Source organism: Engraulis encrasicolus, chromosome 13 (genome assembly GCF_034702125.1).
Source record: "Engraulis encrasicolus isolate BLACKSEA-1 chromosome 13, IST_EnEncr_1.0, whole genome shotgun sequence".
Classification (NCBI taxonomy): Eukaryota; Metazoa; Chordata; class Actinopteri; order Clupeiformes; family Engraulidae; genus Engraulis; species Engraulis encrasicolus.
In genome coordinates, this window is record NC_085869.1 from 17,733,677 (window position 1) to 17,745,960 (window position 12,284).

The following is a 12,284-nucleotide window of genomic DNA, read 5'->3' on the forward strand; positions in this document are numbered from 1 at the left end:
CTAAGTGCATGGGCTTAAATGACATTTTTTTTGTTTGTTTGCGTTTGTTGGTATTTTTATGCAGCTTTTGTTAGATTCCCCCAGACCCTTTGTTTCTGACTGTCTGGCAACAGGGAATGTCTTCTGTGGTTGTAGAAATCAGAAGTGAATGTTTTCTGTTTTATTTTCATTCTCCATAAAATGACACTGCTTTCTCCTTTGCATAGATAATAACTACTTGTGCTTTTCCCCTGTGAGCTAAATACATTTTAATCTCAGATGACCTATGCCAAACTAATGGCCAATCTTGGGCCAGCTGTTTTCCCTCACCCCACCCTCCCTCTGCAGATTAATAAGACCGTGGCCTCCCCGCGCTCCGTGGCTGTCAGGTCAGAGATTCAATACCGCGGCCCAATCTGCAGACCCAAGTATAACTCCATTATGGAGGGGACTTATAAAACGTGGGCTGTGTGACACACAGCGGGTTGATTTAGTTTAATGACCATGACAGTGACAGTGCACTGATGGAAATTGGACTCCCCCCCGCAAATTTACATCACTTCAGGGTACTCGGGGCTCTTTTAGTGGCTGCTCTGCAGAGCACGAGCCATCAGGAGGTCCTGGATATGTCATGCTTGTCACCTCCCTTTAAGTGCATCTGCAGACGTGGGAGGGGGATTAATATTATATAGCCTACGGAAGCACACACTGTCTTATCAGTGCTGTGTCTGCGATAAGCACCTCAGCCCCGGTGAAAAACCAAAGTCTTTCCCCCTGCAAAGAAGAGACAATAATCTTTTCTCCACCCTCGTCTTTTTCCCACAAAAGCAACACGCATTTAGAGTGTATAAATAGTATCTTTGTGTTAGAGAGAGTGTTACTGTGAACCGTATTAAAATCTTGTCTATTGTTAAAATTTGCCACATTTTTTGGTCATTTCATTTCATGGTAAAACCTGAATATATTTTCATTCAAGATGATATTGTGCAATCACAATGTTCTCTGGAGCGCCGTCCTTTCTTTTCCATAGAAACCCCACTCAAATATGAACAGCAGATATTATCTTGCCCTGGGCTTTATGACTTTTTCGATTTCACTCTCTCTGTCCGTTCATAGATGTCAAAGTCAGTCATGCTTTTGCCCTTGCTTTTATGGTGGGTCTGAGAAATTCAAGTGACACTAAAAACAGTTCCAACGCAAAGCCTCTGTCTCAGAATAGTATCATTTAACATCATTTGCATGATCTGGGGACACTGTATAGTTGTTCCATGTGCACTCATTGGCCAACCTGGCTTTGGAAGCTGCAGTCAAATAATATCTACTTGTGCCAAAGATTCAATAAAACAGCATCTCCTTATCGGAGATGGAATGGAATGGCTTTTTTTCAGTAATATGGTACTAGTTAAAACCACTTGCATTAACTCATTGATGCCTAAAGCACCTGCAAAAAACGCCTGCTGAATGCCTAAACCCTTGTTGGAAAAGTTGTCCTCAGCCTATAATAACCTAAATATCATAGCCTCTGATGCACATAAAAGCATGAAATGTTGCATTGAAACCCAAAGACCCGCATCTTGCATTGGACTGTGTTCATTCAGCTGTAACATACCCACATCATTTTTATAAAACAGTTAAAATCTCAAGAGCCTGAATGCAGCGTATATGTGTCTCTAGTCACCAAAGGTCAAACAACATATACGAGTCATCAGGCTACAATGGGTTAAAACCGCACTTGCATTAAGAGTGCAGGTAAAACCCTGTGAAAAGCCTGAAGTGTGATGTGCTGTTGCATTGCTGCCTCTGTCATCAACAGTGTTGCCAGATGTACGATAATTATCGTATTAGTACCACAATTTTGTCCATTTTGTCCTCTGTACGATAAAAAAAAACTACGATGTACGATAATTTCAGAGTTGTCATTCAATTCATTTAGATGCCTTGAAACAACAATTTGGGTCTTGTACGGTCATTTCCTCCCAAAAGGCCCCCAAAAAATGATAATTTTGAGGTTTTGGTACGATAATTCAGCATTTTCCACCTGGCAACACTGGTGCCCAAGCTATTCATCATCACTTCCCCTTCAGACACTTGGCAGAGTCAGCCAGCCAGCCAAGCGCCACTTCTGTTTGTTTGTTAATGTGTGACCTAAAATCTCAGTCCCCGCTGTTGGAAGTGCGAGAGTGAGTACACTAGGTTGCGGCCGGGGAAAGAGAAATGGAATAGTTGGAGAAGTGTTAAAATTATTTAGGTGTTTCGGCCTTAGACATGTCATTTTTTATTGAAATGCTGGCACTTGCTAGTCTTGGCACTCACCTCGCATTAGTACACTTCGATGGAGATGTCAAAGCACAAAGACATGACTGCCATCCGCCTAGCTAGCACATTCTCTACTCTGTCGAGAGCAAGAGATGTGCTTGAACATTGAACAAAAAAAACACATCAGAGAGTGTTAAAATCACTAAGCCAAAGTCAGCGGTGTGATTAGCACAACATGGCTAATCAAATCAGACTACAGAAGGTAATGACACACACCACAGTAGCCAAAGGCCACAGACCGGCGGCCCACGATTCGCTAAATCAAACCAATAATGCGCTTTTTTTGTTTCACACGCAACATGGCGGTAGTCTGCATTTGGCTCCATGCTGAGTGCGAGGACAACCTCAGCCTTTGCGTTTAATCAGCGGGATCAGGGCCGCTGACAGCTTTGGCAGGGCCCAGGACAAAAGTAATATGAAGGGCCCCCCAGCCCAATACATACAATGTAATGGGAATCCAATTCTGGGCCCCCTCTCTCCCTTGGCTCAGGACAACGGTCCACTTTGTCACCCCCTGTCAGCACCCCTGAGCGAGCGAGATTATACAACATATTGAAGCAACCACATGTGATTAATGGTGAGTTGAGAAAAATCAAATCAAACTAATTGCCAGAAGACAACTTGTGTCTTTTTTCCCCACACAGTTTATTATTGGGGTAGGAAACAACAAAAGTAGCTGTGCAGCTGTGACATATTGCAGTTGTCACAGCAGAGTTTAATAAAATCAAACATAATGTAACACAGACAAAAGAGTTTCGTCAGAAATAGAACAATGTTTCTGCAGTTCCACAATGCTTCCAATAGACACCAGGGATAATTATATACAACCAAATAAACATGAAAAAGATAAATAGCACCATTAAAACTCTTTCCCTGTGTTTAAGTACCTTAATTGTGTATCTTCATTTCAGCTTTGAAACTGTTGTGACCATGATGGGTAGCCTTCTATCAGAGACACATTCCAGCCAATACTAAATGAACTAATCTGATTCTTCTTTTCAAATGGAGTCCAAGTTATCAACTTTATAATAATGTAATATCACCTGCTCTTATCATCCACATACTGTACACGTAATCGTAATACTAATCGTAATCGCATACTTTGTAGTACCTTGTAGTAACTCTGTAGTATTGCAGCTTCTGATGGTATATGCTGCTTGTCGTAGGTCACTGGGAAACTGGTCAGTTCACGTAGTTCAGACGAGCCCCATGATGCGGGCGACCCACCAGCGGCAGGGCAGGATGACGCGGCAGGCTACCCGGCAGCCGTGGTAGTTGTAGGGCCAGGGCCAGTAGCCGCCCAGGGGCTCGCAGATCCTCTCGCAGTGGGTGTAGCTGCGCTGGCACTCGGCGCAGCAGATGCCGTTATGGTCCAGCATGGGGTCGAAGGTCATGGGGCCGGCCTCTCCCTCTCCCGCCTCCCCACCACCACTACGTTGCTGTGGCAACAACAGGTGAACGTCATTTTCCTAACAGTCAGGAACAACTTCCCTGCTCTAGCTAAGAGAACTATTGCACTGAGAGAATCTTAATATGTGAAAGTAAGTATATGTGAAATAATCTGTATGTACAGGTATGTGTGCTACTAGACACCTTAATTTCCCTCTGGGTTAGTACATATTACTCGACTCTACTCTACGTACTCTTGTACTCTATTTTGAACATAGTGCTTCTGATAGGCTATACCCTATTAGGGCCGCTGACAGCTCTTGCTGGGCCCAGGACAAAGTCATCTGACAGGGCCCCCAACCCAATACATACAATGTAATGGGTATCCAATTCTGGGCCCCCTATCACCCTGGGCCCGGGACAACATACCTGTTTGTCCCCCCTGTCGGCGGGCCTGCCCTGTAATACAGCCTCATAATGCTCTACAATCTGCCAGGCAAAATGCTGTACAATAGACTTTACTACCATCGCACAACACTATTACAACATTACACTGAGTCTTAAAGGGGTATGCCACTATTTTGGGGCTTAATACAGTTCAAATCGTTGGCCAGGGTTTATAAAGGTGGTAAAGTGTCTTATTTTTCATGTGAGCCGTTGTCTTGTTTTAAGACAAGTTAAAAGAGGGAGCATGTCGCTAAGCTAGTGAAAGTCAATGGATCCGTGTAGCATGCTACAATGCTACACGGATCGATTGACTTTTACTAGCTTAGCGACATATTCCCTCTTTTAACTTGTCTGAAAGCAAGACAATGCTTAACATGAAAAATAAGACACTTAACCACCTTTATAAACCCCAGCCATCGATTTTAACTGTATTAAGCCCCAAAATAGTGGCATACCCCTTTAAGTAACACGTAACGATTTGGTGAAGGCCATCCTGGTAACAGCAAATTTCTAAAAGGGTCCTTGTCTTAACGCAGATTGTCAAATTATATTGGCAGATTGTCAAGTTATAAATAATGAAAAAAAATCACAAAGTAAAATTTTTGCACACTGGTGCAAAAAATATAACTCTCATTTCTGAGGTCTCAACAAAATCTGACAACCCTAATTCAAAGAGCCTTCCTGTCACTTCCTATCAAGCTTCTCCATTCAGCACTCTTCAGTGAATTTCTCTCAAGGAAGCCCGTCGGAGAAGGGACGGCTAAGGTAACCCATCCAGCATGTCCTTGCCTAATATGTTATTTATGGACATGAAAAAAGAAAGCTGTATGAGCACTGACATGGTAGATGATCTCGTGGGGGCAGCAGCGCAGTACTCACGTGGTAAGGGTTCTCCGGGTTAAAGGCAGACGCGGACCCCTCCCTACCCTCCTCCTCACCCGTTCCAGAGGTGACATTCTGGGCAGAGGCGGGGGTGTCGAGAGCCTCAGCCTCGAAGACCTCGTTGTCGTACTGGCGCTTTGTGCGCTCGACGTCTCGCCTCTCCCTGCCTCCCGCTCTGGAATCTAGCAGATGAACAGAGCCGACATCTCACTGAAGAATATTTGTATGAAAAATACATATGCCATGGCAACCGCAAATTAACAGAGGCTTCGAGGCTTTGAACCGAGAGTGAGGTCAGTAACGACACCAACAGTGAGGTCAAGTAAACACAACAGCACGCTTACAATCTAATCTTTGAAGACAGTATGGATGGCCTTGACACTATTATACTGTACTTCTGTTGTAGAAAGACTCCCCAATCCATTTGAGAATTACCACATGGGTTAAATTGGCTTTTATATAATGTTATATAAAATACTGTTTGAATATAATTATGCTAACCGAGACCCGTAGTATTTCTTGTAACATTTCACTACTGGCTGTTTGCCAACTGAATATGGAACAAATAAACTGTCAAACTTGTCATAATCCTTTATAATGAGAACTGACAAATTGAGGCAAAGTGGAAAACCTTTCTTTCTGGGGTTGAAGTGTTGGTATCATTAAATGGGATGTTTGACATACCAAGTAATATAACACAGGGAATTAAGGAATCTAAAGAAAGATAACACACTGTAGACTATCTTGCCACACAGGGAGCATAGTCCTACTAAAACGGCTGCCACTCAATTCAAACTTCCACTCTTCTGGACTCATGACGTGAGGCTTGACGTCATCGATGACATCTCAACATGAAGTCTCAATATGATATTTGATCCAATATCTTGCATGATTATCATCATTATCAACAGGATTCAGAAGTTTTACTCTCTCATTTCACACATCTTTTTCACATCTCTAGTCTAATGCTCTACCTTTATGCCCGATGTCATATACTGGTTGGAATCCAGCCTGGGTAGTTTCCCAAACCTAAGCCCATCTCTGTCTCCCTCTCTCAAATATTTGCTGTTTGTCCTCTACTCGCCAATCACATAAAGGGTCATCACCCCTATTTTCTTTTTTAAAAGAACAACATGGCCTTGCCGTGACTTCAACGGTAGGGCACTGCACTGTTACACAAGGGGCCCGGGGTTTGATTCCTGCCCGGGTTCATTTCCCAATCCTCCCCCATCTCTCTCTCTCCCACTCGCTTCCTGTCGCCATCTCAAGGCACGAATAGACCAGGGGTGAATTTCTCAAAACCTAAGTTGCTTACTACATTAGCTACTTTGTTGTTTTCAATGCATTTTCCCATCGGCAACTACCGAAGTTGCTAACAGGCTAACAACTTCTCTTTTGAGAAACTCACCCCAGATGCGATTTGAGCAATTCCAGCGTCAGAAGTAATTGACTTTGTATTGAGTTGCTGCCGGCAGAGGAGACAAAAGCGATTTGGGCGGCTAGAGGCGATTTCAGCGACTTGAGTGACAGCTTGTAGTTGGACTTGAGTGATTATTATGCAAATGAGCTGTGATGTGGCTCAGCGACAGCCGCCACGGCCAACGGGAAAGCTGGAATGCTTGCATCCAACTTTTAACGGACATACAGTACTCTGTTGCTTCTATCGCTCGTATCGCTCTTGTTGAACAATCCAGAGATTCACTGACGCTTAATCTTGTCGCTGCCCGTGTATTCACCCAGTCATACTGTCCTTTCTTTTTATATATATATATATATATATATATATATATATATATATATATATATATATTTTTTATTTTTTTTAGGGTCTTTTTATGCCTTTATTGACAGGACAGTGTGAGATGCTGACAGGAAGTGAGTGGGAGAGAGAGATGGGGGAGGATTGGGAAATGACCCCGGCCGGACTCGAACCGGGGTCCCCATGGGCATGCAAGCCCAAATGTGGGGGGCTTAGCGCGTTGCGCCACAGCGCCCCCCCCCATACTGTCCTTTCTAATAGAGGCATAAAAGCACCTTTAATTTATTTTTTGTTTTACAAGTGTTTTGAGACCATGATTTATGTTGATATTGCACTCTAAACAATAAAATATTATTATATTAAAACATTTTTTTTAAGAAAAGAAGAACATACCATACGGGTACGTGGGGCGTAACCAGAAGATGGGCAGATGTCCACAGAGGTTGAGGATCCTGCTGGTGAGGAAGCTACTGTCCTGCAGTGGCTCCTTGGCGGCGACCCAAATCACAGACTTGTCATCGAACCTGGCCGGCATGACCTCATCCTCCTAGACAGGAAGACAAACAGTCACCAGGGTGTGACAAAAGCTGAAATGCTTACAACGTCACCATCACACACATATATGAGGATTATGTGGACACAGTGGAGCATTCAGAATAAGGTTCTGAGAGGAGGGCTACTGTATGTCAAGTTCAAGGTCAAGTTCAAGTGTACTTTATTGTCAAAACTCTATGTAACATGGTTAGCAGCACAGTAGTTTGAAATTGCATTTGACCATTCTCCAATGTGTAATGGCTCATTCTTTTGAAACTCGGTTGTCGGCAGACCCAAGTTCATTCTTCCGACATCCGTTGTAAATTTGTTCTATTGCAACAGTACAAATGTCTGAAAACGCTAATGTTTAATGAACTCGGAGTACACCAACGGGTTTCCGACTACCGAGTTTCATGAGCCATTACAATGTTATTTACCATCATTAGGCCTACATTACATTACATAGCATTTAGCAGACGCCTTTGACCGAAGCCACTTACAAGGAGAACATTTAAGCAAGAACAGGGTAAGGCGCAGTGTGCAAGCGCAGTTGCAATACTGACAGCATTGTCCTTCACAGAGTGAAGAAGAAGACGTATCAAAGAATAAGATGCATTAAAAAGTGGCAAAAAGTAAACAAAGACATAAAGGCGCAGTGTGCAGTTGCAACACTGACAGCATCACATCACATACATATGAGGACTATGCACCATGCAGCATGCAGTGTAAGGTTCTGAGAGGAGGGCTATGTCATTACCATCATCAAACTATATAACTGCTCTATTAAAGCATCTCTTGCGCATCTGAACATACAGTTGATGGTACAAAGTATTTATACTATCTGTGTTCTGTCACTCCCTTTTAATGCAATTTTCATCTCTTAGATGAACATATTCAGAGAAGTGACCGAATGAATAGAATATTGTAATTGTGAATATTTTGAAAAGTTTTCTTTAAATGTCTTTTAACGCCTCAACACATCTATACTGTCTACTACAGTAAAACCACAGTATTATTATTTTCGACTTCAAAAAAACAGGATATAAAGACCTCTATCGTTGTTTATCAATTCAAATGTTTCCTGACTTTACTGTTGCTGGAGTACAAGTAAAGACAGTCGACCATAATGTCAGTGCTACGGAGAAACCCTTGATTAAAATAATACTCTGCATTTTTCAACTTGATGGCAAGTCAGTCATTATTCTTTAAGGTGTCAAATTGATTTATCATCATACACCGTGTAATGTGCGCACATGTGCTATGCCTTTGTGTTTACTGCACGGATGATGTTTACTATTTCAGCTTGCTGACTCTTCATTTATGTGTTCCACATGATGGATGGTGAACTAATGCAGTCTTGAAGTGTGAGAGAGTCTGCGCTGTATGTTATTCCCCTAATTCATTTCCTGTTCTCCTTCTCTTGTCTCGTTCTTTTTCTTTCTCTTTCTCTTTTTCTCCCTCTCTCTCTCTCTCTCTCTCTCTCTCTTTCTCTCCCTCTCTCTCTCTCTCTTTCTCTTTCTCTCCCTCTCTCTCTCTCTCTCTCTCTCTCTCTCTCCTGGTTCCTGTCTCCAAGGCCTGCCCGGGGCACATGCCCCCCCACCCCCTTTTGAGTTGATATTTCTCCAAGCTTATTCTTGTTAAAGGGAAGATGTTCTTTGCCAGTGTCGCCATAGGCTTTTCTTGGGGCATCTGCGCCTGTGCTTCCGTATACAGTGCCTTTAGACAATGCTAATTTTTAACAAAGATGCACAAACAGATTTAAACTAATCTTGCATTGCATTAAGTAGGTATTCACAACATTAGATGCTCAACAACAATATGCTGCATGTGTTGGTAGACGAAATGTAAGGGGAGAATTGGATAGGAACCGTAATTTTGCCATTCTGTGGAATTACATTGCGATTTACAGTATGTCATCACATAACAATCTGATATGCCCACTTTTCATTAATTTGCTCAAATGTAAGTACAGTATTATATGCGATATTACATAGTACTAAAACCATACCAGTTCAATCATCAAAGAGTCTTTGTTGACGGTCTCCACCTCTGGAAGTTTGGCTTTGATTTGGGACTTGATGTAACACTTCTCTCCACCGGAGAAACGGATTCCAGTAACTCCCTACTAAAAAAAAAAAGGATCAAAGGAGATATCAACATTTTCTCACAAACAACTTGCATCCAAGCAAATCCCTACAAGCTATCATCTAATTGGAGAAAGAGTAAGGATAAGAGATAGGGGGGAAAAAGTCAGGAAGGAGTAAACAAAAAAAACTTCCAATTTGGAAATCATGTATCTCTACTGCCTCTTCGTCTCCGCTGCCAATTTTGAACCTCTCCAGGTTATTTTCAGAGTCGATCTCCATGGAGCCCTCTTCAGTCTTGCCATTGATGCTGACGCTGTAGCGTACGTTGTACACCTGCAGAGAAGGGAAGTATACACAGAAATCATCAAGTGATTGTCATCTCATCTGCTCTTCGTGTAGTCGTGTAGCAAGACCCCCTATACACTCTCACAGCCCTCAGAGGAGGAAAAAAAAACATCCTAGCCTACGTTGGGGTTGAACAAGACAATCTGAGAGGTGAATTATATATTAATGGTATGAAAGCAGTGAAGAGTAAGTCTGCAAGTGTTAACTGTGTATCTAGGAATAAAACTCCACATCTAAGATGTGAAGCATAAGGAGGACAGTTTGTGTGTACTGGCATGTGGTTTGAAGACTTTCTGAAAAGTCTCATGAGCCATTACAATGTTACCATCACATGCATACATAGGAGGACTATGCACAGTGGAGCATGCAGTGTAAGGCTCTGAGAGAGACTCATCATTAGGGGGGGGATGGGGGGGATTGTCCCCCCTTCTGGTTTTGATATCGCCACTTTTTACACATCATTTTAATCAGTTTAATGTAATTCCATTGAATTGCTTAAAATCTGAAACATATCTCCCCTTCTGGTTTTCTGACAAATCGCACCATCATCATCATCATCATCATCATCATCATCAATAATCATCATTACTTCTGTTGTTCAATACACATGTTATAACACAAACTATAAAACTGCTCTATTAAAGGATCTATTGCACATCTGAATACATAGTTGATGGTATTTCTATACTGTGTTCTGTCGCTCACTTTTAATCTCACAGGCATCTCTGCCCCATACTAGTGCTGCAGGCTACGGTTTGCTTTCCCTGAGTCGTCTTATGATAGACAGTATTAGACACACAGCTCCGAAATTCCTTCACATCGGTGCTGCCCAGAGGTTTGGTCCAATTACAGTCATGATTGTAACGTAATGCCTAACAAGAGGCTATGTGTTGGCCTTGGGCAAAAATGAAAAAACAACTCAAGCTGTCTGCTGTTAACCTGAGCTTGTTATAATATGCACAGAATAGACATTCTGTAGTAATAATGAGAAAATGAACAGACCACTAATTTACCTGTTATTCCCATCTTAAAAGTGTTCACTTAAATACCAGCCTACTGCAGATCTGGTGATGACTGGAAACTGGATGTTGCTATTGCTGAACAATAGAGGTGTGATCATGTGACTTACATCACCCAACATTCAGACATTTTTTTAAGTATTGCCCTTTAAATGGCTACAATTGTGCATCCTGTCATACAGTAGCAAGTCCAAATGTGTCAACGAGCATTACGCTTACAATGCAGTCTCAAACCAAACAAACAGTAAGTCATGGACAGGAATGGCATGAGCATGAGGCCTACATTTTTGTCGGTGACTTTCCAGAGATAAAGGGCCCCAAAGACTCCAAGGAGCATGAAGGTTGTGCCCGCGATGATGAGAGCTATTGTTCCGACCCTCCAAATCCAACTTATTCTGCGGGGCTGCAGTCACAAAATACAATGATTTCGAAAACAATCGTTAAAATGGAAAAAAAAATGTGTTCTAAGAAGAGAAGTAAAATATTTTAGATATCACATCTGACTTCCCAACCATTACGCAGCGTAGATTATAAGAAGTTAGTTATATTCCAAACACAGCATCAGTCAAACACGACATTGGCCGTCACATTGCAAGTTTTGATATCTTTCTTTCACGTTCATCGCCATGGCTTACCGTCGAGAGGCCTCTCTCTGGATCGACAGCGTCTTGGGTGAAAGGGATTTTCTCCTCCATCGTAGGATAGTGCATACACCCGTGTTTCCCAAGCCTCTCTCAGGTAAGAAATGCCCACCCAGAAAAACGAGGGACCATAAAGGGCTCTGCATACTTCACGTGCGCATTTTGTCGCGTGTGGCGCGAGAACCATTAATGACGTCATCACTTGCGACAGACTATTCATACTTCAGAAGGCTTTCGCTCGCATTGTCGGAAGTGCCTTCTGCTGTTCATGAGAGAAACGGCAGCGTGAGTTCTACGGATGTATAAAATAGAAAGCCAAACACGGCTGCTGTAGGGCTACTGAACGTCTGACTTGTGACTTACCACATTGAAACATATATTTTTTGTTGTAGCCTACATTGCCAGATCATTCCAAGACCATATGAGAGCATTGTTCTGGCGGCAGAATTTATAAATAGATCGCCGAACACAACGTGCTTCTGAACAAAGTAAACAATTGTTTCACTGAACAACATTTAAGAGAGAAGATAAAATAACTCTCTATGACATTTTATTATCCTCAAAATGGTGCAGGATCCATTCTGTAGTAGCCTACAGTAGTTGTAGCCTCTCTTCGCAACTCCTGCTTTGTCTGCCTACCTGCATGTTCGCTGGTGGCGCACGACATGTTACAAAAAATGTGGGGTGCACGACGTCGCGACACGGCAGCTCGCGCCACGGCGTGTGACGTCATTTTGGGTCACGTGATGGCGCGAGTGAGGTCGCGAGTGAGGTCGTGAGTGAAGTATGAAGGAGACTTACACCAGTCACGCCAAGTATGAATCCCCCTTAAGTCTGGCATGTCGTGTGAATGAAAGCCAAACCGCAGGTTGGAAGAGTTATTGGA

General features: G+C 42.6%; 1 protein-coding gene across 1 annotated transcript; it reads right to left on the bottom strand.

Annotated features, from left to right (window-relative positions):
* Positions 1 to 2,937: 2,937 nt before the first annotated feature.
* Positions 2,938 to 11,517, bottom strand: cnmd (chondromodulin). Its single transcript, XM_063214484.1, has 7 exons — positions 11,393 to 11,517; positions 11,041 to 11,160; positions 9,582 to 9,726; positions 9,315 to 9,424; positions 7,166 to 7,319; positions 5,011 to 5,195; positions 2,938 to 3,734 (listed from the first exon to the last, which is right to left on the bottom strand). The coding sequence occupies exons 1-7, from the start codon at positions 11,465 to 11,467 to the stop codon at positions 3,492 to 3,494; spliced, it is 1,032 nt and encodes a 343-aa protein (XP_063070554.1). The 5' UTR covers positions 11,468 to 11,517; the 3' UTR covers positions 2,938 to 3,491.
* Positions 11,518 to 12,284: the final 767 nt, after the last annotated feature.

What these genes read in the sequence shown, in the direction of transcription:
- cnmd (XM_063214484.1), bottom strand. Translation starts at nt 11,467, where the DNA reads ATGCACTATCCTACGATGGAGGAGAAAATCCCTTTCACCCAAGACGCT. An exon ending in ACATGATTTCCAAATTGGAA is followed by an intron (nt 9,425 to 9,581) that starts GTTTTTTTTGTT and finishes TTTAGTAGGGAG; the next exon opens with TTACTGGAATCCGTTTCTCC. An exon ending in ACCCGGAGAACCCTTACCAC is followed by an intron (nt 3,735 to 5,010) that starts GTGAGTACTGCG and finishes TTGTTGCCACAG; the next exon opens with CAACGTAGTGGTGGTGGGGA.